Source organism: Nycticebus coucang, chromosome 1 (assembly GCF_027406575.1).
Source record: "Nycticebus coucang isolate mNycCou1 chromosome 1, mNycCou1.pri, whole genome shotgun sequence".
In the NCBI taxonomy this organism is placed as follows: Eukaryota; Metazoa; Chordata; class Mammalia; order Primates; family Lorisidae; genus Nycticebus; species Nycticebus coucang.
The window spans coordinates 105,298,443-105,326,271 of NC_069780.1; the positions used below are offsets into that span (position 1 = coordinate 105,298,443).

Consider the following 27,829-nt stretch of genomic DNA (forward strand, 5'->3'; position numbering starts at 1 on the left):
TTTTTATGTCACCTGGGCTAACATTGTGGGGGGGAAAAAACCCATAGGAACAACTTTAGATATTTTCTTATATTGTATGCCATAAAAAGGCTTCTGTCCCATTTTAGATATGAGATGAAACCATGCTTTGAGGTACTTTGCAGGTTTGGGAGAAAGGTGCAGTCTCTGATATAACTGTGACATAAAAGCAATGAGAAGGTGTATAAAATATTTGAAAATCAACCTTGGCATAAAAAGGATTTCTAATAAGTGCATTTTATAAGGCTGAATTTATTTCTGACAAAACCATTTGCACCAAGTGTCACCATGATTTTTGCTTCCTAGAAGGCTTCTGGGGACAAGAGTGAGTGCCTATAGATGAGGCTCAGCCTTACCCTTCTACGGAGACAAATGAACTGTTTTAAGAGTGTAAATTAAACACCCTAGGGGGCTTTTGTATTTTCAGACAACCATGGAGAAAGCAGAAAATGCTTATTAATTAAACCGTAGGTTCTCAGCCAGGCATGCTGGCTCAAGCTTATAATCTCAGCATTCTGGGAGGCCGAGGCAAGGGGACCCCTAGAACTTAGGAGTTAGAGACCAGCCTGAGCAAGGTCAAGATCCTGTCTCTACTAAAAATAAAAAAACTAGCCAGGCATGGTGGCAGGTGCCTGTAGTCCCAGCTACTTGGGAGGGTGAGGCAGGAGGATCAATTGAGTCCAGGAATTTGAGGTTGTTGTGAGTGAGGCTGAGGCTACAGCACTCTACCCAGGGCAACAAAGTGAGACTCTATATCAGCAAAATTTAGAAAAGAACATATACATTCTGGACTTAACACAATGTCTATTATTGTGATGTAAAATAGGCTAATGAACACTCAATTATTCAGACATGTCTTCTAAACCTTAAGCTCTGCTCACCTTGAACCCTTCAGTACTTTGCACACTTCAGTGCTATTTATGGCACATGTCTCCAAATGCAGACATTTGATTTTTCTCTCTTATATTTATTATCAATGCACAGAGATATTCATAACTGACTCTTTGGATTCCCTTTACAGGGAAAATTCTTGCCTTGTTACGAGTTTTACTACCTCCTGTTTAAATCTCTCTTTTTCATGTTACAGATAGTAACAGGGGGTGGAGTGGACAGGAACCCCAAGGCCAGCAGACAACAGTGAGAAGAATGAAGGAAAATGTCTGAAACGGGACCCTGTGAAGACATGGTGGTTGCTAAAGAATCTGTCATTCCAACCAACAACCTGGGACGGTTCAGTCCTGCATGCCCAGTACCTGTTGCCATGGTTTCTAGACAAAGACGCAGGACTGCATCCCAATTATATCCTCCAGAATGACAGATAGCTGAAGACTAAGAAGTGAGGTAATGAAACCTCAGGTCACCCAGAAGAGCTGTGATAGATGCAAGTGACAGAGGAGTGAGAGACGCAAGTGTAGGTTTGCCTAGGAAACATCTTTGCGATCTGGAATGCTAATATACACTCTGCAAACTCTACAGATTCTCAAGGGCTATTTTATCCATCATCCAGGTCGTTATGTAAAGCCTGGAAGCTCTCACTCAATGGAAATTTTCTTTCCTTTCTCTCTCTTTCACTGAGTCTCACTCTGGCACCCAGACTAGAGAGCCACAGTGTCACAGCTCACAGCAACCTCAAACTCCTGAGCTCAAGCAATCCTCTCACCTCAGCCACACACAGTGCTGGAATTACAGGTGTGAGACATCATGCCTGGCCAATAGAAATTTTCTTTCTTTTTATTAAATCATAGCTGCGTACATTGATATGATCATGGGGCATCATTCACTAGCTTTACAGACCGTTTACCAAGTTTCACATATACCCTTGTAAGATGCACCGCTGGTGTAATCCCACCAATGCCTTTCCCTCTACCCACCTCCCCCCTCCCTCCCCTCCCTTTCTCCCTTCCCCCTATTCTTAGGTTGTAACTGGGTTATAGCTTTCATGTGCAAACCCTAAATTAGTTTCATAGTAGGTCTGAGTACATTGGGTACTTTTTCTTCCATTCTTGAGATACTTTACTAAGAAGAATATGTTCCAGCTCCAACCATGTAAACATAAAAGAGGTAAAGTCTCCATCTTTCTTTAAGGCTGCATAATATTCCATGGTGTACATGTACCACAATTTATTAATCCATTCACGGATGGATGGGCACTTGGGCTTCTTCCATGACTTAGCAATTATGAATTGAGCTGCAATAAACATTCTGGTACAAATATCTTTGTTATGATGTGCTTTTTGGTCTTCTGGGTATATGCCCAGTAGAGGGATTACAGGATTGAATGGCAGATCTATTTTTAGATCTCTAAGTGTTCTCCATATCTCTTTCCAAAAGGAATGTATTAATTTGCATTCCCACCAGCAGTGCAAAAGTGTTCCCTTTTCTCCACATCCGTGCCAACATCTCTGGTCTTGGGATTTTGTGATATAGGCTAGTCTCACTGGAGTTAGATGGTATCTCAAAGTAGTTTTGATTTGCATTTCTCTGATGATTAAAGATGATGAGCATTTGTTCATATGTCTGAAGGCCGCACGCCTGTCTTCTTCAGAGAAGTTTCTCCTCAAATCCCTTGCGCAGCCTGCGATGGGATCCCTTGTTCTTTTCTTGCTAATGCGTTTGAGTTCTCTGTGGATTCTGATTATTAAACCTTTGTCAGAGACATAACCTGCAAATATCTTCTCCCATTCTGAGGGTTGTTTGCTTGCTTTACTTACTGTGTTCTTGGCTTTGCAGAAGCTTTTTAGTTTGATCAAGTCCCAGTAGTGTATTTTTGAAGCTGCTTCAATTACCTGGGGGGTTCTCCTCATAAAATACTCACCCAGCCCGATTTCTTCAAGGGTTTTCCCTGCACTTTCATCTAGTATTTTTATAGTTTCATGTCTCAAGTTCAAATCTTTGATCCAGTGAGAGTCTATCTTAGTTAATGGTGAAAGGTGTGGGTCCAATTTCAGTCTTCTACAGGTTGCCAGCCAGTTCACCCAGCACCATTTGTTAAATAGGGAATCTTTCCCCCACTGAATGTTTTTAATTGGCTTGTCAAAGATTAAATAATGGTAAGTAGCTGGATTCATCTCTTGGGTTCTCTATTCTGTTCCAGACATCTACTTCTCTGTTTTTGTGCCAATACCATGCTGTTTTGATCACTATTGGTTTGTAGTATAGTCTGAGGTCTGGTAGCGTAATTCCTCCTGCTTTGTTTTTATTTCTGAGTAATGTCTTGGATATTCGAGGTTTTTTCTGATTCCATATAAAATGAAGTATTGTTTTTTCAAGATCTTTAAAGTATGACAGTGGAGCTTTAATAGGGATTGCATTGAAATTATGTATTGCTTTGGGTAGTATAGACATTTTAACAATATTGATTCTTCCCAGCCATGAGCATGGTATGTTTTTCCATTTGTTAATATTTTCAGCTATTTCTTTTCTTAGAGTTTCATAGTTCTCTTTATAGAGATCTTTCACGTCCTTTGCTAGATAAATTCCGAAATATTTCATCTTCTTTGGCACTACTGTGAATGGAATAGAGTCCTTAACTGTTTTTTCAACTTGACTGTTGTTCGTATATATAAAGGCTACTGATTTATGAATGTTGATTTTGTAACCTGAGACGCTGCTGTATTCCTTGATCACTTCTAAAAGTTTTGTAGTAGAGTCCCTAGTGTTTTCCAGATATACTATCGTATCATCTGCGAAGAGCGAAAGTTTGATCTCTTCTGACCCTATATGGATGCCCTTGATCGCCTTTTCTTCCCTAATTGCAGTGGCTAAAACTTCCATTACAATGTTAAAAAGCAATGGAGACAAAGGGCAGCCTTGTCTGGTTCCTGATCTGAGTGGAAATGATTCCAATTTAACTCCATTCAATATGATATTGGCTGTGGGTTTGCTGTAGATGGCCTCTACCAGTTTAAGAAATGTCCCTTCTATACCGATTTTCTTGAGTGTTCTGATCATGAAGGGATGCTGGATATTATCAAAAGCTTTTTCTGCATCGATTGAGAGAATCATATGGTCTTTGTTTTTTAATTTGTTTATGTGCTGGATTACATTTATAGATTTACGTATATTGAACCAGCCTTGAGATCCTGGGATAAAACCGACTTGGTCATGATGTATAATTTGTTTGATGTGTTGCTGGATTCTGTTTGTTAGGATCTTGTTGAATATTTTTGCATCTATATTCATTAGTGATATCGGTCTATAATTTTCTTTTCTTGTTGGGTGTTTTCCTGGTTTGGGGATCAGGGTGATGTTTGCTTCATAGAACGTGTTGGGTAGTCTTCTTTCTTTTTCTACCTTTTGGAACAGGTTGAGTAATATAGGTACTAATTCCTCTTTAAAGGTTTTGTAGAATTCAGACGTGAAACCATCTGGTCCCGGGCTTTTTTTTTTAGGGAGGTTTTGTATGGTTGATGCTATTTCCGAACTTGATATGGGCCTGTTCAACATTTCCACTTGATTTTGGCTAAGTCTTGGAAGGTGACGTGCTTCCAAGTATTGGTCAATTTCCTTCAGATTTTCATATTTCTGAGAATAAAGTTTCTTGTAATATTCATTAAGGATTTTTTTGATTTCTGAAGAGTCTGTTGTTACTTCATCTTTGTTGTTTCTGATTGATGAGATTAGAGATTTTACTCTTTTTTTCCTAATTAGGTTGGCCAAAGGTTTATCTATTTTATTGACCTTTTCGAAAAACCAGCTTTTTCATTTATTGATGTGTTGTATTATTCTTTTGTTTTCAATTTCATTTAGTTCTGCTCTAATTTTGGTTATTTCTTTTCTTCTACTGGGTTTGGGGTTGGAATGTTCTTCCTTTTCCAGTTGCTTGAGATGTCCCATTAAGTTGTTAACTTCCTCTCTTTCCGTTCTCTTGAGGAAGGCTTGTAGTGCAATAAATTTCCCTCTTAGAACTGCCTTTGCGGTGTCCCAGAGGTTCCGATAGTTCGTGTCTTCATTGTTGTTTTGTTCCAAAAAATTGGCAATTTCTTTCTTAATCTCATCTCTGACCCAGCTATCATTCAGCATAAGGTCATTTAACTTCCATGTTTTTGTATGAGTATGCAGATTCCTGTTTTTACTCAGCTCAAGTTTTATTCCATGGTGGTCCGAGAAGATGCATGGAATAATTTCTATTCCTTTAAATTTACTGTGGTTAGACTTGTGACCTAAGATGTGATCGATTTTGGAGTAAGTTCCATGGGCTGATGAGAAGTATGTGTATTCAGTTTTTTTGGGATGAAATGCTCTGTAGATGTCTGCTAAATCCAAATGTTGGATGGTTAAGTTTAAATCTAAGATTTCTTTGCTCAGCTTCCTGTTGGAGGATCGATCCAACACTGCCAGAGGAGTGTTGAAATCTCCAACGATTGTGGAGTTGGAGGAAATCAAGTTGCTCATGTCTGTTAGAGTTTCTCTTATAAACTGAGGTGAATTCTGGTTGGGTGCATAGATGTTAATAATTGAGATCTCATCATATTGAGTATTACCCTTAACAAATATGAAGTGACCATTCTTGTCCTTCCTTACTTTTGTTGGTTTAAAGCCTATTGTATCTGCAAATAAAATTGCAACACCTGCTTTTTTCTGATTACCATTTGCCTGAAATATGGACGACCATCCTTTCACCCTGAGTCTGTATTTGTCTTTTAAGTTAAGATGTGACTCTTGTATGCAACAAATATCTGGCCTGAGTTTTTGTATCCAATCAGCTAACCTATGCCTCTTTAGAGGACAGTTTAAACCGTTCACATTAAAGGAGAATATTGATAAGTGTGGTGAAGTTTTGGGTATTGAGTTTTTCAAAAGTCCAGTGGGCATTTTTAATCCTTTTGCCAGTGTGGAAATTGGAGTTTGATCCAAAGTTTCTGAGTGAGTTTACTTTTGTGGTATAGGATTGGGTTGGTCATTATGGAGGATACGTCTGAGAATATCCTGAAGAGCTGGTTTGGTTATCGCAAATTTCTTCAACATATGAATGTCATTAAAGTATTTAATTTCTCCATCATAAATGAAACTCAGTTTAGCTGTATACAAGATCCGGGGTTGAAAGTTATTTTGCTTTAGGAGATTAGAAGTCGGTGACCACCCTCTTCTGGCTTGAAAAGTTTCAGCAGAGAGATCTGTAGTCATTCTAATATTCTTCCCTTTGAAGGTAATGGTTTTCTTTCTCCGGGCAGCTTTGAGGATTTTTTCCTTCATATTAACTTTAGTGAAGTTAATTATGATATGCCTGGGTTATGTCTTATTGGGGTTGAGTCGTGCTGGGGTTCTGAAGCTGTCCGCTATCTGATTTTCCGAATCTCTACACATGTCTGGAAAATTGTCTTTCATAATTTCATGCAGAAGGGCCTCTGTGCCCAGCGAGGCCACTTCATCTGTTTCTGGAACCCCTATGATTCAGATATTTGCCTTCTTTGAATTATCCCAGAGCTCTCGGAGAGAGTGATCCGTTTTTGCTCTCCATTTCTCTTCCTCTTTGAGAGTTTGGGTGCATTCAAACGTTTTATCTTCAATGTCAGAAATCCTTTCTTCTGCTTGCTCCATTTGTTGCTGAGGGAGTCTACTGTATTTTTCGTATCTTTGAGGGCTGCAAATTCTTGTTTCAGTGTGTTTAAGTCTTTGGTGGTTTTGTCTTTAAATTTGTTAAATTCTTGAGACAGCTTTTGAATTTCTCCTCGAATTCCTAATTCCACTTTGTTAATCTTGTCTGCCATCCAAATTCTGAATTCGATTTCTGACATCTCAGCCAGTTGTTTATGAATGGGATCTTTGATTGCATCTGCCATATCTTTCCTTGGGGGGGGTAGATCTATTCTGGTTATTCATGTTACCAGAGTTTTTCCGCTGATTCCACCCCATGGTTGTTTTACTCCCTCTGATTTTTTTCCCCTGGAGCTTTGTCCAGGGCCCATACAGTGTTGTCACCTGAGAAACTGGGGCCCTGTCTGGTGTGGTGGGGCTAAGTGGTTCTGTCTTATTTTCAGCTGGTTTCTGTTCCACCCTAGTGAAACAGATACTTTGGATTGAAGTCTCAGCTGTGGAGAAATATCAGCAATTAAGTCACCCCGCCCCCCACCGGCAAACAATTGGAGAAGGAAAATCAAACCTTCACGGTGCACCCAGGGCACCACCTGATTTGTCCTCAGGCGATTGGTTCAGTTCAAAAAGGTCCAAATCAATTGTCTCAGTCTGCACCTGTCTCGGGTGAGAGAGCTTAAGAGGTCTCTGGGAACTGGATCACAGGGGTCTGGTGACTACTCTGGTGTGGCTTGCTCCAGTGCTGTGTGGAGTCAGGAGAAGCCACCCAGCCAATAAATCAGTCCGGGAAGGTTGCTGCCTCCTTCCCCACCTTGCACCACTTCACATCCAGTCACCGATAGCCCTGCAGTTGGCTGACCCAGTTGCCTGTAGTGAATCGGTACTCCAAGAGTTTGTACCTGCCTGAATCACAAGGAAGTCTGCCAGGCCGCTGCGCTCTGCCTCTCTCCAGCAGGAGGAGGTGAGGCCTGACAACCTCAGGCACTTGATGAAGGTTGAGGGGTTTTCACTCAGGTCCAGTCTCGCCCCTGATTAATGTTACTGACAGAACAGAACAGAACAACTCTGCAGTTCCCCTGCAGAGGAGAAGCTGAATTGAGCTCCAAATCAGCTTGTCTTTGCTCCTGTATTGTCTATAGGCTGACGATCTCCTGAGGGCCAGGTGTGTCTTAGGTTTAGTAAAGTGGACCTCTGGGTCAGCCCCACCCTGGGAGTTTCCCTGGTTTGCAAGCCAGAGTTGCCTCAGGCAAACTCAGAGTCTCTAGTTGCCCAGGGAGACAGGGGGTGTGGCTTCAGAATATTTGGTAGTGAGCCGTGTTGCTAGCAAAAGAGGGCTGCTGCTTTATGGCTCAGGCAACAGCCGCTCTGGTGTAGCTCCCCTCCGGCCAACAGTCCTCTCTCCGCTCCCGTACCCCAGAGTCTGCACCGACAGGCCGCAGCCCAGCACTGTCTACACTCCTCAAACAATCGCCCAAGGGTCTGGACCCCTGGGGGACAGGCCTCCAGACCTTGGAGCGACAGCAGAGGGGAGTGCGGGAAGAGCTGGGAGCCTGGGGTTGCGGGCAGAGAACACACAGAGCTTCACACAGTTTTATGCCTGGCCGTATTGTCACCAAAAGACGGCTGTTGCACTGTGCCTCAGGGAACTGCCACTCCGGTGCAGTCCCGTCTCCACCGACCGACCAGGACTGGCCTCCAGAACCCAGTGTGAGCGAAGGGGAGCACTGGGAGCTCAGAATTCCAGGTAGAGACTATATACAGTTTATACAGTTTTATGCCTGGCAGGAGGATCCCGTGGCACCCTAGTAGGGGAGGTAGGTCCAGTTTTTAGGGGGTCTGTCCCGTGGAGTGTAGTGGGAGGACCTTTGAACTCTGACCGGTTGTTTGTGGGGCACTCTGAGCCATTCCCATGGGGGAGGGGACTCCCGTCCATTTGGTGATGGATTTTGTACCTTTTGTTTGTATCCTTGTGGTCGCAGCTCGCCTCAGCGGGGTTGACGTGCATTCTACAACCTTCTCTCTTGGTGCAGCTCAAATCCACCAGGATACTTGCTGAATTTTTATCCTTTAACTCTCCTTCTGGACGGGAGCCTCTGTGGAAAGCTGGCTTCAGTCAGCCATCTTGTCTCCTCCCCCCGAAATTTTCTTAATAACATTTTAAACTTGGGGAATTCATGAATTAAGAGAATTTAAGGAAAAAAAAACCCTCTTGACCTGCGAAAGCTAAAATATATCCCTTGAATTCTGGTGATATTAAAAACACAGCCATACCATTTTTTTCCTCTAAAGCTGAGGTAAGGTGTGGTATTCTGTTTTTCCCTCTGTAGGTACTGTTGTAAACTTTGCACCCAGCTAATACATGGTTACTATCTGATAATCAATCAATGGTATTTTGCCTTGATCAGCAGAAAGTTTGCTTGTGTGCTACTAGACTGAAATGAAGAAATTGGCCTCCATTCAATTGACCTCCGATCCCTGTTAGGTAGGGATCGAAAGTTAACAGTGAACTTGAGAATGGTCTTAGTAATCTTATGTTAAGTTAATCTTATTTAAGTGTCAGAAAATTTCACGTTTCTGTATTCTCAGCAATTAAACAGAAATAGAGCATTTTAATTCCTACCTGACACTGAGTAATTTCTTTGATCTTTAAAACTAAAAGACTAAATTAGTCTAAAACTATAAGACTTAGTTTCTTCATCTGTAAAATGGAACAATAATACCCACCTTTTAGAGTTGTGATTTTAAAATAGACGACACACTTAAGGCACTCAACTTGGAATCTGCCATATACTATGGAGTAAATGTAGAGGTATCCTTGGGATACTTTACTAAGAAGAATGTGTTCTAACTCCACCCAGGTTAATACAAAAGACATAAAGTCACCATCTTTTTTTGTAGAGTCTACTGTTTTTCTACAATTATTAGTATTATAATTATTACCTTCTGCCATATATGCTGTGACACAGGATAAAACTATTGCTATAACAGAATAACCCAAAGATACTGGCAAATCCTTAGATCAATGCATCTAATAAAAGGTTATAAAAAGTGACTTAAGGTCACCAGAGTGGTGAGTGGCTCATGCCTATAATCTCAGCACTCTTTAGTCTGAGGTGGGAGGATCCCTTGAGCTCAGTAGTTTAAGACCAGCCTGAGCAAGGTCAAGACCCAATCTCTACTAATAATAGAAAAACTAGCAGGGCATTGTGGTGGGTGCCTGTGGGGCAATACTGTGCCAGCAGAGAGTAGTCCCAGCTACTCAGGAGGCTGAGGCAAGAGGATTGCTTGAACCCAGAAGTTTGAGGCTGCTTTGAGTTTTGATGCCACAGCACCCTATCCAGGGCAATGGAGTGAGACTTTGTCTCAAAACTAAAAAAAGTGCCTTAGATGTGAAACTAAGTGTGTTTGAATAATGCTCAAAAAAGCACTAATTTAACAAATGCTATTTCAAGGATTATTGCCAGCATAGTGAGAGAAAAATTCTAGATGTTCTGAAGCCTGCAATTATGTGTCCTGAATTTCTTTTTGGGGATACCTATGTTATGAGACTTTGAGGACAACACAACATGGCCGTTAACATGTTGAAGATCGCTGTTACAGCTTAATACAAATCAGTGCTATCATTTACTTTTTATGTATAAATTCAAAAAGTTAATTGGATTCTTACTTTTGACTTGTACTATACTTGTACTATATTCAGTATGCATTTTTTTCATCAGCAAGAACTGGCTGATGAGTTTTTAATGGAAGTAGTTAGCAAATGCTGATTTCTTAACTGGAGATTTCTGTATGATAAATGTTTCAAGAATCAACCTATACATCTATATAAATAATGACCATGATAAAGGCAAAAGACAGGGTTTTGTTTCTTTATGAGTCTCCTTTTTTTTTAAAAAAAAGTCTATGTTGGCAATTTGAATTATAACTTTTTGCACTTTATTTTGCTTTGCTCAACTTCTTCATATGTTATGGTAATTTTTTTTTCTGGTTCATAAAGTCTGAAATTTGATGCTGTATCATAAATATGTATATATATGCATGTGTATATTTTATGTGCAGTAAAGTATATAATTTTACTGGGCATTTATGGCGAAAGCAAGTGTAGGCCTGGCCAACTTCAAGTAAAAATAATTCAGAAACTAGTTAATTCCAGACTTACATGAAGAAGAGCTTCAATTTGTCATTTATATTTTCAGGCTCACACTTCTGTTACTGGAATTTTGAAATAACTGGTTGTGATGGAAATCTGAATGACTGGCAGGGCGTGGTGGCTCACATCTGTAATCCCAGCTCTCTGGGAGGCTGATGCAGTCTCAAACTCAGGGGTCTGAGATCAGCCTGAGCAAGAGCAAGACCCTGTGTCTACTAAAAATGGAAAAGTAGCTGAGCATGGTGGGGGGCACCTTTAGTCCCAGCTACTCAGGAGTCTGAGGCAGGAGGATCTCTTGAGCCCAGGAGTTTGAGGTTGCTGTTAGCTATGATGATGCCAGAGCACTCCATCCAGTGCAACAGAGTGAGACTCTATCTCAAAACAAACAAACAAAAAACCCAAGAAAACCGAAAAAAGAACTAGGCCTAGGATACCAATACATACAATACAGAGGTCCTATTGTACACATAATGGAATATAATTTAGCCATAAAAAGAATGGGATCCTGTCATTTACAACAACATGATTAGAATTGAAGTTCATTAAATTAAGTGAAATAAGACAGTCAGAGAAAGACCCATATCAGAGGTTCTCACTCTTACATGGGAGCTAAAACGTCCATCTCATGAGATAGAGAGTAGTACGGTGGTCAGCAGAGGCTGGAAAGAGAATAAGGGAGGGCAGGGCTGATGAGAAGTTGGGTAATAGGTACAAAAATACAGTTAAACAGGAGGAGTAGGTTCTAGGATTCAACAGTCCAGCAGGAAAGTTAAAGTTAACAATAGTGTATCTCTCAAAATAGCTAGAACTGTCATCTTACCAACACAAAGAAAAGAGAAATATTTCAAGTGATAAACATTTCAGTTATCCTGATTCATTATTATACACATGATGTGTATCAAAATGGCTCATGTACACCCCCAAAATATATATAGTGATTGTACATCAATAATAAAATTAAAAAAAATCCAAAATTGCAAAAGCTCACTTGGGAAGACAACATGGCTATTGTCACTCTTAAGTCATATTCTATCAGAACTGTCAAAATTATGCAGACACGGTGTGAAGAACATCTTAGAAACTTACCTTAAAAGAGATTTCATACTGTTCTCCTCCCCAGATCTCTAACCCTGGGTCATAGCCACCCAATTCCCAAAACCACTTTCGATCCACAGCAAAGAGACCTCCAGCCATGACAGGGGACCTGGGAAATGAACAGAATGGTCTTTAGGGACTATGAACATTAGAGATGATGGAATTATGTTTGGCAATAAAAGCAAACTTCAAGATATGTTTTAGTGGTCGAAAACCAGTTTCTGAACGTGGATATGGGATTCCCATTGGGCCTATCATTGGAGGGACCAGGGCCGGAGTGGAAGGAAGCCTTCTCCTTAGTAAGCCCTAAACTTGGCGCACACGTTCTACAGAACTACCTTGCTTCATCTGCTCATCATTTGAGAGAAATATATGAGTAGTAGTAACTGATATGTTGGAACGTATCACCTGCTTTGTGGCTTTCATCAGATTGAAAGGGAGCTTCTACTCTCAAAGTATCGAAAACCCTATTGTAGACAATATCTTTGATTTAATCTCTCTGTACACATTCACCAAACATCTGCTGTGTACAAGTCATGTCCGATTTATAGACCATAAATTGGTTGGTTAGAATAAAATAACCAATCAGATTTGGTTTATTTAGTTAATGCCACAAAGCTAAAATGTAAATTCGGTTGTGTTTACATTTTATATTCTTCTTTTGTAGACCTTCTTCTCTTTTCAAGAAATATTTCTTTTGGGTAAATAATCATTTTCACAGATTTCACTCCTGCTAGGATGGATGGTATTTATGTTGCTGTGTAATAAAGATAATTATAATCATGGGGGCGGAACTTGCCCTAAGAAGTTTTACAGTTCCAAGGTATAATAATCCTTGATAGAGACAGACAAGATTTTGGTGAGTTTCTTTATTTCTAAAGTCTACTTGACATAGCCTCGTATATTTTAGGGTTCTTTTTTTCCCCCTTGTATTAAGTCGTTACAAATCATCTCCACTTGTACCCCAGGGTAGATTGCAATGCATAACTGGATTTCGGCGCTTCTCAAAATGAAAGTAAAAGTTTCTCCGTAAAAATAGAAAAAAGTTCTCTGCTTTTCTAGATTTAAAAATGCAAATGTGCATGTTTAGAAAAAAGTTAGTAGCAAAGGAATGGGGCCAACTAAGTACCCAAAAGCAGGTGGCAGAATTATGACTTTTCAGCCTTTTGGATGAGATGAGGAAGAAAACAAAATTATAAATCACAGTACACATTTTGTACTACTTTGTACTTTGATTTATAATTTGGTTTTTAACACACCCAGGAACACATACAATATCACAAACCATCAAATTATGGTTTGAAAGGTTTTATAAAATCGAATATGATTTGCTGCTCCCCTGTACTTAGAGCAGCAGACTCCTCTGTGAAAGGACGTAACGGGTTGATGGGGGTAGAAATCTTGTGGGTGCCAGTACAAATTATACAGCACGTTAAACCAGACGGAAGCCATAGAGTGTGGCGACCTTGCTGTGATGTTTCAATTTAGTTACTGGGTCTGAAGTTGCTCAAAATACGGCTGCCTTCCTATCCTCAGTGGTAGGCACCAATATTTATTTATTTATTTCAGATTAATATGAGGGTACAAGGGATTACAAGGTACAAGAGGTTACGATGTTTGCGTTTGTTAGGTGAGGTTCCCCTTGTAATTGTGTCCCATCCCTCTTCCTTCTTATCTCTCTCCCTCCCCTTTTCTCCTTTCCCCCAACTTGAATTAAAGTGAGTTTTTCTCTGTGTGGGCATGTATTAATTCATCTACTGGCTTCATATCAGTACTGAGTACATTGTATTCTTGCTTTTCCATTCTTGGGATACTTTACTAAGAAGAATGTGTTCTAACTCCACCAGGTTAACACAAAAGATGTAAAGTCGCCATCTTCTTATGACTGAATAGTATTCCATGGTGTACACATAACATAGTTCATAAATCCATTCATGGGTCGATAGGACCTTGGGTTGCTTCTATGTCTTGGGGATTGTAAACTGAGCTGCAATAAACAATCTAGTGCACATGTTCTTATGATAAAATAATTTTTTTCTTATGGGTGGATGCCTAGTAATGGGATTGTAGGATCAAATGGGAGGTCTAATTTGAGTTATTTGAGGATTCTCCATACTTCTTTCCAAACAGGCTGTATTAATTTAGGCTGCCTGTGGGCACTGATCTTATCATGAGATGAAACAGAAAACTTGGGATGTCAGAAGGCTACAGCAACAGCATTTAGATCAGGTGAGTAGATAAAATGTGCTAAATATTTATGGGACCAAGGTCATGTATCCCTCAGCTACTTTTTTGTGTGCGTGTATGTATGTATGTATGTGTGTGTGTGTGTATGTGTGTGTGGGGGGAGTGTGTGTGTGTTGGGAGTATGTGTGTGTGTGTGGGGAGTGTGTGCGTGTGTATGTGTGTGTGTGGGAAGTGTGTGTGTGTGTTGGGAGGGAGTGTGTGTGTGTAGCGTGTATGTGTGTGTGTAGTGTGTGTGTGTGTGTGTGTGTGTGTGTGTGTGTGTGTGTGTGTGTGGTTGTTTATGTCATGCAAATAGAAGACCTACTCAGAGTGGAGACCAGAGTGTTGGCTCCAAAATTCTTCTCCTCATTCCTATTCCTGTGTTGAGTGGATGGATGGATTCGCCTGTCTGGATAGAGCCCATAGTTCCTGGTTATCTTGCTCTTTAAATGAGTATGTGCTAAGCAATGGATGGGGACCACCCACACGTCACTCCTAAAAATGGCAGAGCATACCTGCTGTCCCTTGATGACATGTCCTCAACATGTTTGGGGAAACTTACTTTCCCAAGTCACTTCCTTCTAATTTCTTGGAGCAATGCCAGGGATTGGAGTCTTGGTTCAAAGTGTAGGTTTTTTTTTTTTTTTTTTTGAGGCAGACTCTCATTTTGTCACCCTGAGTAGAGTGCTGTGGTGGCATCATAGCTCACAGCAACTGCAAACTTTTGGGCTGAAGTGATCTTCTTGCCTCAGCCCCCCAAGTACCTGTGACTATAGGCACCCATCATAATGCCTGGCTATTTTTAGAGATGGGGGTCTCACTCCTGTTCAAGCTGGTCTTGAACTTCTGAGCTCAGGCCAAGACCTGGCTTGGCCTCCCAGAGTGCTGGGATTACAGGCATGAGCTACCATGCCTAGCCCAAAGTGTAGTTTTGTACATACACCATGGCATATTATTCAGCCCTAAAAAAGATAGAGACTTTACATTTTTTATATTAACATGGCTGGAGTTGAGACATATTCTTCTTAGTAAAGTGTCACAAGAATGGAAAAGCAAGTATCCAATGTACTCAATGTTAATATGAAGCCAGCAGAAGATGATCTAATACACCCCCACACAAGAGAATAACTCAAATTAATTCAAGGTGGGAAAGGGGGAGAAGGGAAGGAGATTGGTGAGCTCCCACCTAATAGGCACAATGCGGGGGCACACGGCACACCTCCTGGGTGTAGGACACAGCTACAACAGGGGCTCTACCTAACAAATGCAAACATTGTGACCTAATCATTTGTATCCTCACATTAATCTGAAATAGAAAAGAAAAAAAATATATAGTTTGGATTTCTTTTATTATTCCCAAATTAGCCCCCCAGCCTAAGTATTCTTTAATTCTTACTGGAGTCATTGATTTCTGAGATGTCAGGATAATGTCCACGGTGTCCCTTTTCTCATGCAATCTCAATAGTGCAAAACTCTCCCTTGCTGAGGGGACAGATGAGGTCATGCTGACATTGACTCCCAAATGGCAGCATCTCTGGGTCCCTCTGCATGATAACAGGCTTCAGTCTCCTGTCCACTGGCTCTCCTGGCTCTCTGGCAGTGATCAGGAGGTGACCCTGGGCTCAGGAACAAGCCGGCTCAGGAGCTGACCCTACCCCACCCCTCCCCAGGGAAGGCTGCCCTGGGACCCAGCCCAGCCTGGGCCTGAGTGCCACAGCCACCCTGCTCAAGCTCGGTGCTTCACAAAGCCTTTCCTAAAAGCTGCTTTTTGCATCTGAAGCTGGGGCCGCCAGGGTGGGAGGTGGATGCAGACTCGGGCAGATGCTTCTCCATCACCCTGAGACTCGCCTGCCTGCCTCATTGCTTGGAAGATGAAGAGTAAAAAGGGGTCTTCCAATTGCTTGGACCTGCTTGGAGGCTGGTTCTTTACCAGAGCTGGGTGGAATTAGCTCCAGAGCCCGTGATTATTGCGTAGTGTTGCTACAGCCTTTTCTGGATTTGAATCATTGATCTATTTATATGCCCCTTCAGACATTGTGAATTGTAGTCACCAGGTCACCACTGGCTTCTAAATATTGTTTTGGCTAGAAATAGACTCAAAATCTGCCCATTGCTCATTCTGTTCCCTGCTATCTTCTGATAATATGGCAAAGAGCCCAAAGGACCCTTTTCTGGCCTGTGTAATAAGACATCTGTCAACTCTCCTTTGGGGAACGAAATATACAGAGAAAGTGTGGGAGAGAGGGCTCCTCTCCTGATTCTGTGCACCCACATCGCTTAGTACGGGTTGGACTTAACTGTGTGTCTCAGATGTCCTTACTCGGCAGCTCCCCTAATGACATTCTGAGAATGAGCTTTCCTCCCCTGGTGGCCGTAATGTCCTCTGCTCCCCACAGCTGAGAAAGAGAAAGCTGGTCATTAAGCAGAACATCGGAGGTCCCAGGTGCTCCTGCCTGCCCCGCAAAGATGGGGATGTCTGGCCATGCGACGGAGCCCCAGATACCTGCTGGGGAGTCCAAGCTTTGCTGTTGACCTCAGCCAGGAGGAAAATGAGCTGCTTGGGAGGCAGTGTGTGTGCCCTGCTCTCCTGTGCCCTGGCCCCCTTGCATGGGCAATGTGGGGCTGAGAGTTACATGCCAAGTCAACAGCACCACAAAAGGCAGATTTTTCTCTGCTGCTGGGGTGGAAGCTCATTTCTGTGTCCTCTTTTTCTTCTGCTGCCAGGGTCCCAGAGCCAGATGCAGTAAGATGAGCCCTTCTTCTTCTGGACACCTGCCAGCCTCCTGGGGTTTGCTGACTGTCTTCAGGTTTACCGGCTGTGTCCTCCAAAACCCATGAACCCCAGGCATTCCCCAAACTCCTGCTTGGAGTCCACCACACTGGGTCAGGAACTGCGCCCTATATTAGCAGTGGTTCCTTTAAATAATACCAAAGGTGGACATGCCCATCACGACACAGCTATAAGTAAGGGCATGTCAGACCCCATTTGTCCTGAGCAGTCCTTACTATACGCCTATTGCCTGGGGTTAATGGCAAGTACCTTCTTCTATTTTTAGGAGTCTGATCTTTTGGAGAATGAATTAGCGAACATCCAGTTCAGTAGATCCAGATATTTCTAAAAATTCTATTTCTTCCAGATCATTTATCCCACACCCTTGTGCCCATAAAGCCTGGTTAGCATTTTCTGTCTGACCATCACCTGTGCACTCTTGAGGACAAGACCTGCATCACCAGACATCAATTTATTCTCATTTGGCACAGGGGGGACGTGTGGAATGCACTCAGGTTTTAGTTAAAGTGATTATTAAATTCACAATATGGGTTCCTAACCTAGGGGTGGTATCAGGGAAAGTGAGCCAGAGAAAGAAATGCCCTTTAGGGCATTGAGGAGTGACTGGGAGTTGGCCAGGAAAAGAAGATACAGGTATTTCACACAGTGCCCTGAGGGAGAACGGTAGTCCTGGGCGTGAGGGCTCTGCTGGCCATGGAGCTGGCAGATGGTAAGTGCAGGCTGGTGGCAGGAAGGGGCTGTTTGTGACAATAAGGAATGTGGGCCTTGTGAAATAACCGAGCCACAGAGACTGACAGTGATCAGACTCCTAGTCCTACAGGCACCTGGCTAAGGGCTTTATCTCAATTTGTTCTCACAGCGTCCCTGTAAGTTCAATACGTTGTCACTCCCATTTGACAGATGAGGACACTCAGGTTGGAGAGAGTTTCAATGATCTGACTGATGTCACGTGGTTGTGTGGCTCGAACCAAGAGAGCGTGACACCAAAGCCTAGAATATTCTTTCTGTTTTTCTCTCATACATGCAGGTTCACAAACACCATCCCATGACATCCACCACAATTTGTGGAAGGGCTTAAGGCTGGAAAATGACATCAGATTTCCATCTTAGAGACTACATTGGGAGAAATTTGGGAGCAGAAGTTGGGTGTTGGATACCAGGAGCGGGTGTCCTAGGTGGGAAGGCTGGGAGGCTGTTTCCACCATCTGCGTGGAAAGGGTGAGAAGCGGATTCACAGCAGAGGCAGTGGGGATGGGAGAGGGAAGGAACCTAACAGATCCTAAGCCAGAGAATCAACAGAATTTGAAGAATGTGGTTTAATTTCTAAGCATTGTGCCCTTTGGAGATCAGGCAGAGATAGTGGTTCAATTCTCTAAAACTGAAAATCAGACGTGGAAAAAGGTGGGACAATGAGTTCAGTTTGGGGCGTGTTTGGGTGTGAGCTGTCTGTGGAGTTACTAATCAGGTAGTAGAATGTGCAGGACTGGAGGCTGGAGAAAGCCGGAGAGTGGGATAGATGCATGAAATCAGATGAGACAACCTGGCAGAGGGAGGGAGGGAGACACCGTGAGAGGATGCCCAGGACTGAAGGATGCTGGAGGCCCAGGGAGGGTCTGAGATGGAGAGCAGAGGGAGGTACGGGGAGAAATCAGGATAAAATCATGTCACAGACACCAAGCGAGGAGGTGATTGTGAATGCAGAGGAAACACACAGAGAAGTCAGCATAATTTATCTTCTGCAGATGGAAACCAACTCTGGTACTAATAAAAATGGGCTGATGTATGTCTTCCAAAACAATTAAACACTGGGTTACCCGAGTCTGTTTGAAAAAAAATCACAAAGCTGGCGTGGTCCTTCACCCTGTCAGAATGACAGCTGCTGTCTGGTCGTTGATGAAGTCTGATAGTGTCTTGACTGAGAACATGTACTGTAGGATAATATTTAGAAATAAACGTATCCTACATCAAGCACACCAAAGTGAACTCAGTGTGAGTTTAAAACGGCTTACTATTCTTCCAGAGGCTTAAGGGACCTGGATCCCCCTGAGACACATGTAGAGTTAGCTTCCCTGGAGTTAAAATTCCACAAGCCAATACTCTGAAGTTGTGCACCCCGTGAAGCCTGAGGCCAAAGGGCATGCCACTCTTCCTCAGAGATATGGGCCAGAGGGTTGACGTACTTTTTTTTTTTTATTAAATAATAGCTGTGTACATCAATATGATCATGGGGCACCATACACTTGTTTCATAGAATATTTGACACATTTTCATCTCATTAGTTGACATAGCCCTCCTGGCATTTTCCTAGTTACTTTGCCAAGACATTTACATTCCACATTTGCCAAGGCTCACATGTACCCTTGTAAGATGCACCACAGGTGTGATCCTTTCAATCCCCCTCCCTCTACCCACCTCCCCCCTCCCTCCCCATGCTATCCCCCTTCCCCCTGTTCTTAGGTTGTAACTTGGTTATAGCTTTCATGTGAAGGTCCTAAGTTAGTTTCATAGTAGGGGTGAATACATTGGATATTTTTTCTTCCATTCTTGAGATACTTCACTGAGAAGAATATGTTCCAGCTCCATCCATGTAAACATGAAGGAGGTAAAGTCTCCATCTTTCTTCAAGGCTCCATAGTATTCCATGGTGTACATATACCACAATTTGTTAATCCATTCGTGGATCAATGGGCACTTGGGTTTCTTCCATGACTTAGCAATTATGAATAGGGCTGCAATAAACATTCTGGTACAAATATCTTTGTTATGATGTGGTTTTTGGTCTTCTGGGTATATGCCCGGCAGAGGAATTACAGGATTGAATGGCAGATCTATTTTTAGATCTCTAAGTGTTCTCCATATATCTTTCCAAAAGGAATGTATTAGTTTGCATTCCCACCAGCAGTGCAAAAGTGTTCCCTTTTCTCCACATCCACGCCAACATCTCTGGTCTTGAGATTTTGTGATATAGGCTAGTCTCACTGCAGTTAGATGATATCTCAAAGTAGTTTTGATTTGCATTTCTCTGATGATTAAAGATGATGAGCATTTTTTCATATGTCTGAAGGCCGCTCGCCTGTCTTCTTCGGAGAAGTTTCTTTTCAATTCTCTTGCCCAGCCTGTGATGGTATGCCTTGTTCTTTTCTTGCTAATGCGTTTCAGTTCTCTGTGGATTCTGGTTATTAAACCTTTGTCAGAGACATAACCAGCAAATATCTTCTCCCATTCTGTGGGCTGTTTGCTTGCTTTACTTACTGTGTCCTTGGCTGTGCAGAAGCTTTTTAGTTTGATCAAGTCCCAAAAGTGTATTTTTGAAGCTGCTTCAATCAGCCGGGGGGGTCCTTCTCATAAAAAACTCACCCAACCCAATTTCTTCAAGGGTTTTCCCTGCACTCTCTTCTGGTATTTTTATTTTTTTTTTTTTTTTTTTTTTTTTTTTTTTTTTTATGGTTTGTGCATTTTTATTTTATTTTTTTTATTTTTTTATTTTTTTTAATTTTTTTATTAAATCATAAGTGTATACAATGATATGATTATGGGGCATCATACACTCACTTCATAAACCATTTGACACATTTTTATCCCAGTGGTTAACATAGCCTTTCCGGCGTTATCTCAGTTACTGTGCCAAAACATTTATATTCTACATTTACCAAGTTTCGCAAATACCCCTGTAATATGCACCACAGGTGTGATCCCACCGATTCCCCTCCCTCTACCCACCCCCCCCTTTCCCACTTCCCCCTATTGTTAAGTTGTAGTTGGGTTATAGCTTTCATGTGAGAGTCCCAAATTAGTTTCATAGTAGGGCTGTGTACATTGGATATTTTTTCTTCCATTCTTGGGATACTTTACTAAGAAGAATATGTTCCAGCTCCATCCATGTAAACATGAAAGAGGTAAAGTCTCCATCTTTCTTTAAGGCTGCATAGTATTCCATGGTATACATATACCACAATTTATTAATCCATTCGTGGATCGATGGGCACTTCGGCTTTTTCCATGACTTAGCAATTATGAATTGGGCTGCAATAAACATTCTGGTACAAATATCTTTGTTATGTTGTGATTTTTGGTCTTCTGGGTATATGCCCAGCAGAGGAATTACAGGATTGAATGGCAGATCTATTTTTAGATCTCTGAGTGTTCTCCATATATCCCTCCAAAAGGAATGTATTAATTTGCATTCCCACCAGCAGTGCAGAAGTGTTCCCTTTTCTCCGCATCCACGCCAACATCTCTGGTCTTGAGATTTTGTGATATAGGCTAGTCTCATTGGAGTTAGATGATATCTCAAAGTAGTTTTGATTTGCATTTCTCTGATGATTAAAGATGATGAGCATTTTTTCATATGTCTGAAGGCCGTGCGCCTGTCTTCTTCAGAGAAGTTTCTCTTCAAATCCCTTGCCCAGCCTGCGATGGGATCCCTTGTTTTTTTCTTGCTGATGCGTTTGAGTTCTCTGTGGATTCTGGTTATTAAACCTTTGTCAGAGTTATACCCTGCAAATATTTTCTCCCATTCTGAGGGCTGTCTGCTTGCTCTGCTTACTGTGTTCTTAGCTGTGCAGAAGCTTTTTAGTTTGATCAAGTCCCAGTAGTGTATTTTTGAAGCTGCTTCAATTGCCCGGGGGGTTCTCCTCATGAAATACTCACCCAGACCAATTTCTTCAAGGGTTTTCCCTGCATTCTCCTCTAGTATTTTTATAGTTTCATGTCTTAAGTTTAGGTCTTTAATCCAGTAAGAGTCTATCTTGCTTGGTGGTGAAAGGTGTGGATCCAGTTTCAGTCTTCTACAGGTTGCCAGCCAGTTCACCCAGCACCATTTGTTAAATAGGGAATCTTTTCCCCACTGGATGTTTTTAATTGGCTTGTCAAAGATTAAATAATGGTAAGTAGCTGGGTTCATCTCTTGGTTCTCTATTCTGTTCCAGACATCTACTTCTCTGTTTTTGTGCCAATACCATGCTGTTTAGATCACTATTGATTTGTAGTATAGTCTGAGGTCTGGTAGCATAATTCCTCCTGCTTTGTTTTTATTTTTGAGTAATGTCTTGGCTATTTGAGGTTTTTTCTGATTCCATATAAAATGAAGTATTGTTTTTTCAAGATCTTTAAAGTATGACAGTGGAACTTTAATAGGGATTGCGTTGAAGGTATATATTGCTTTGGGTAGTATGGACATTTTAACAATGTTGATTCTTCCCAGCCATGAGCATGGAATGTTTTTCCATTTATTAACATTCTCGGTTATCTCTTTTCTTAGAGTTTCATAGTTCTCTTTATATAGATCTTTCACATCCTTTGTTAGATAAACTCCCAAATATTTCGTCTTCTTTGGCATTACTGTGAATGGGATAGAGTCCTTAATTGTTTTTTCAACTTGACTATTGTTGGTATATATAAAGGCTACCGATTTATGAATGTTGATTTTGTAACCTGAGACGTTGCTGTATTCCTTGATCACTTCTAAGAGTTTTGTAGTAGAGTCCCTGGTGTTTTCCAGATATACAATCATATCATCTGTGAAGAGCGAAAGTTTGATCTCTTCTGACCCTATATGGATACCCTTGATTGCCTTTTCTTCCATAATTGCGATATCTAAAACTTCCATTACAATGTTAAAGAGCAGTGGAGACAAAGGGCAGCCTTGTCTGGTTCCTGATCTAAGTGGAAATGATTCCAATTTAACTCTGTTCAATATGATATTGGCTGTCGGTTTGCTGTAGATGGCCTCTATCAGTTTAAGAAATGTCCCTTCTATACCAATTTTCTTAAGTGTTCTGATCATGAAGGGATGTTGGATGTTATCAAAAGCTTTTTCTGCATCAATTGAGAGGATCATATGATCTTTGTTTTTTACTTTGTTTATGTGCTGAATTACATTTATAGATTTATGTATATTGAACCAGCCTTGAGACCCTGAGATAAAGCCAACTTGATCATGATGTATGATTTGTTTGATATGTTGCTGGATTCTGTTTGTTAGGATCTTGTTGAATATTTTTGCATCTATATTTATTAGTGATATTGGTCTATAATTTTCTTTTTTTGTTGGGTCTTTTCCTGGTTTGGGGATCAGGGTGATGTTTGCTTCATAGAACATGTTGGAGACTCTTCCTTCTTTTTCTACATTTTGGAACAGTTTGAGTAATATAGGTATTAATTCCTCTTTAAAGGTTTGGTAGAATTCTGATGTGAAACCATCTGGTCCGGGACTTTTCTTTTTGGGGAGGTTTTGTATTGTTGATGTTATTTCCGAACTTGAAATGGGCCTGTTCAACATTTCCACTTGATTCTGGTTAAGTCTTGGAAGGTGACAAGCTTCCAAGTATCTGTCCATTTCCTTCAAATTTTCATATTTCTGAGAGTAAAGTTTCTTGTAATATTCATTAAGGATTTTTTTGATTTCTGAGGAGTCTGTTGTTATTTCGTCTTTTTCATTTCTGATTGATGAGATTAGAGATTTTACTCTTTTTTTCCTGATTAGGTTGGCCAATGGTTTATCTATTTTGTTGACCTTTTCAAAAAACCAGCTTTTTGATTTATTGATCTGTTGTATTGTTCTTTTGTTTTCAATTTCATTTAGTTCTTCTCTGATTTTGGTTATTTCTTTTCTTCTACTGGGTTTGGGGTTGGAGTGTTCTTCCTTTTCCAGTTGCTTGAGATGTCCCATTAAGTTACTAACTTCCTCTCTTTCCGTTCTCCTGAGGATAGCTTGCAGCACTATAAATTTCCCTCTTAGAACTGCCTTTGCGGTGTCCCCGAGGTTCTGATAGTTCGTGTCTTCATTGTCGTTTTGTTCCAAAAATTTGGCCATTTCCTTTTTGATCTCATCTCTGACCCAGCTATCGTTCAGTATGAGGTTATTTAACTTCCATGTTTTTGTATGAGTATGTAGTTTCCTGTTGTTACTCAGCTCAAGTTTTATTCCATGGTGGTCCGAGAAGATGCATGGAATAATTTCTATTCCTTTAAATTTACTGAGGTTAGATTTGTGACCTAAGATGTGATTGATTTTGGAGTAAGTTCCGTGGGCTGATGAGAAGTATGTGTATTCAGTTTTGTTAGGGTGAAATGTTCTGTAGATGTCTGCTAGATCTAAATGCTGGATGGTTAGATTTAAATCTAAAATTTCTTTACTCAGCTTTTTGTTGGAGGATCAATCCCTCACTGCCAAAGGAGTGTTAAAATCTCCGACTATTATGAAGCTGGAGGAAATCAAGTTGCTCATGTCTGTTAGAGTTTCTCTTGTGAATTGAGGTGCATTCTGATTGGGTGCATAGATATTAATAATTGAAATCTCATCATATTGAGTCTTACCCTTAACAAATATGAAGTGACCATTCTTTTTTTTTTTTTTAACCATTTGACACTTTTTTATCACAGTGGTTAACATAGCCTTTCCGGCGTTATCTCAGTTACTGTGCCAAAACATTTATATTCTACATTTACCAAATTTCGCAAATACCCCTGTAATATGCACCACAGGTGTGATCCCACCGATTCCCCTCCCTCTACCCACCCCCCCCTTTCCCACTTCCCCCTGTTGTTAAGTTGTAGCTGGGTTATAGCTTTCATGTGAGAGTCCCAAATTAGTTTCATAGTAGGGCTGTGTACATTGGGTATTTTTTCTTCCATTCTTGGGATACTTTACTAAGAAGAATATGTTTCAGCTCCATCCATGTAAACATGAAAGAGGTAAAGTCTCCATCTTTCTTTAAGGCTGCATAGTATTCCATGGTATACATATACCACAATTTATTAATCCATTCGTGGATCGATGGGCACTTCGGCTTTTTCCATGACTTAGCAATTATGAATTGGGCTGCAATAAACATTCTGGTACAAATATCTTTGTTATGTTGTGATTTTTGGTCTTCTGGGTATATGCCCAGCAGAGGAATTACAGGATTGAATGGCAGATCTATTTTTAGATCTCTGAGTGTTCTCCATATATCTTTCCAAAAGGAATGTATTAATTTGCATTCCCACCAGCAGTGCAGAAGTGTTCCCTTTTCTCCGCATCCACGCCAACATCTCTGGTCTAGAGATTTTGTGATATAGGCTAGTCTCATTGGAGTTAGATGATATCTCAAAGTAGTTTTGATTTGCATTTCTCTGATGATTAAAGATGATGAGCATTTTTTCATATGTCTGAAGGCCGTGCGCCTGTCTTCTTCAGAGAAGTTTCTCTTCAAATCCCTTGCCCAGCCTGCGATGGGATCCCTTGTTTTTTTCTTGCTGATGCGTTTGAGTTCTCTGTGGATTCTGGTTATTAAACCTTTGTCAGAGTTATACCCTGCAAATATCTTCTCCCATTCTGAGGGCTGTCTGCTTGCTCTGCTTACTGTGTTCTTAGCTGTGCAGAAGCTTTTTAGTTTGATCAAGTCCCAGTAGTGTATTTTTTTTTTTTTTTTTTATTGTTGGGGATTCATTGAGGGTACAATAAGCCAGTTACACTGATTGCAATTGTTAGGTAAAGTCCCTCTTGCAATCATGTGTATTTTTGAAGCTGCTTCAATTGCCCGGGGGGTTCTCCTCATGAAATACTCACCCAGACCAATTTCTTCAAGGGTTTTCCCTGCATTCTCCTCTAGTATTTTTATAGTTTCATGTCTTAAGTTTAAATCTTTAATCCAATGAGAGTCTATCTTAGTTAATGGTGAAAGGTGTGGGTCCAATTTCAGTCTTCTGCAGGTTGCCAGCCAGTTCACCCAGCACCATTTGTTAAATAGGGAATCTTTTCCCCACTGAATGTTTTTAATTGGCTTGTCAAAAATCAAATAGCGGTAAGTAGCTGGATTCATCTCTTGGTTCTCTATTCTATTCCAGATATCTACTTCTCTGTTTTTGTGCCAATACCATGCTGTTTTGATCACTATCGATTTGTAGTAAAGTCTGAGGTCTGGTAGTGTGATTCCTCCTGTTTTGTTTTTATTTCTGAGTAATGTCTTGGCTATTCGAGGTTTTTTCTGATTCTATATAAAACGAAGTAATGTTTTTTCAAGATCTTTAAAATATGACAGTGGAGCTTTAATAGGGAGTGCGTTGAAATTATATATTGCTTTGGGTAGTATGGACATTTTGATAATGTTGATTCTTCCTAGCCATGAGCATGGTATGTTTTTCCATTTGTTAACATTTTCAGCTATTTCTTTTCTTAGAGTTTCATAGTTCTCTTTATAGAGATCTTTCACGTCTTTTGTTAGGTAAATTCCCAAATATTTCATCTTCTTTGGCACTACTGTGAATGGGATAGAGTCCTTAACTGCTTTTTCAATTTGACTGTTGTTGGTGTATATAAAGGCTACCGATTTATGAATGTTGATTTTGTAACCTGAGACGCTGCTGTATTCCTTGATCACTTCTAGGAGTTTTGTAGTAGAGTCCCTAGTGTTTTCCAGATACACAGTCATATCATCTGCGAAGAGCGAGAGTTTGATCTCTTCTGACCCTATATGGATACCCTTGATCGCCTTTTCTTCCCTAATTGCGGTGGCTAAAACTTCCATTACAATGTTGAAAAGCAATGGAGACAATGGGCAGCCTTGTCTGGTTCCTGATCTGAGTGGAAATGATTCCAATTTAACTCCATTCAATATGATATTGGCTGTGGGTTTGCTGTAGATAGCCTCTATCAGTTTAAGAAAAGTCCCTTCTAGACCAATTTTCTTGAGTGTTCTGATCATGAAGGGATGCTGGATATTATCAAAAGCTTTTTCTGCATCAATTGAGAGAATCATATGGTCTTTGTTTTTTAATTTGTTTATGTGCTGAATTACATTTATAGATTTACGTATATTGAACCAGCCTCGAGACCCTGGGATAAAACCAACTTGGTCATGATGTATAATTTGTTTGATGTGTTGCTGGATTCTGTTTGTTAGGATCTTGTTGAATATTTTTGCATCTATATTCATTAGTGATATTGGTCTATAATTTTCTTTTCTTGTTGGGTCTTTTCCTGGTTTGGGGATCAGGGTGATATTTGCTTCATAGAACGTGTTGGGTAGTCTTCCTTCTTTTTCTACATTTGGGAACAGGTTGAGTAATATAGGTACTAATTCCTCTTTAAAGGTTTGGTAGAATTCTGACGTGAAACCATCTGGTCCCGGGCTTTTCTTTTTAGGGAGGTTTTGTATAGTTGATGCTATTTCTGAACTTGATATGGGTCTGTTCAACATTTCCACTTGATTCTGGTTAAGTCTTGGAAGGTGGCGTGCTTCCAAGTATCGGTCTATTTCCTTCAGATTTTCATATTTCTGAGAATAAAGTTTCTTGTAATATTCATTAAGGATTTTTTGGATTTCTGATGAGTCTGTGGTTATTTTATCTTTGTTGTTTCTGATTGATGATATTAGAGATTTTACTCTTTTTTTCCTGATTAGGTTGGCCAGAGGTTTATCTATTTTATTGACCTTTTCAAAAAACCAGCTTTTTGATTTATTGATCTGTTGTATTATTCTTTTGTTTTCAATTTCATTTAATTCTGCTCTAATTTTGGTTATTTCTTTTCTTCTACTGGGTTTGGGGTTGGAATGTTCTTCCTTTTCCAGTTGCGTGAGATGTCCCATTAAGTTGTTAACTTCCTCTCTTTCCGTTCTCTTGAGGAAGGCTTGCAGTGCTATAAATTTCCCTCTTAGAACTGCCTTTGCAGTGTCCCAGAGGTTCTGATAGCTTGTGTCTTCATTGTCATTTTGTTCCAAAAAATTGGTGATTTCTTTCTTAATCTCATCTCTGACCCAGCTATCATTCAGCATAAGGTTATTTAACTTCCATGTTTTTGTATGGGTATGCAGATTCCTGTTGTTACTCAATTCAAGTTTTATTCCATGATGGTCCGAGAAGATGCATGGAATAATTTCTATTCCTTTAAATTTATTGAGGTTAGACTTGTGACCTAAAATGTGATCAATTTTGGAGTAAGTTCCGTGGGCTGATGAGAAGTATGTGTATTCAGTTTTGTTGGGATGAAATGTTCTGTAGATGTCTGCTAAATCTAAATATTGGATGGTTAG

At 40.6% G+C, this 27,829-nt stretch overlaps 1 protein-coding gene across 1 annotated transcript in view; it reads right to left on the reverse strand.

Moving 5' to 3' along the window:
- Positions 1–27,829, reverse strand: part of GALNTL6 (polypeptide N-acetylgalactosaminyltransferase like 6) — a 776,087-nt gene that overhangs the window by 47,018 nt on the left and 701,240 nt on the right. The window contains exon 7 of the mRNA XM_053585533.1: positions 11,789–11,906. Within this exon, the coding sequence (XP_053441508.1) occupies positions 11,789–11,906 (118 nt within the window). The remainder of the gene's footprint in view (positions 1–11,788; positions 11,907–27,829) is intronic.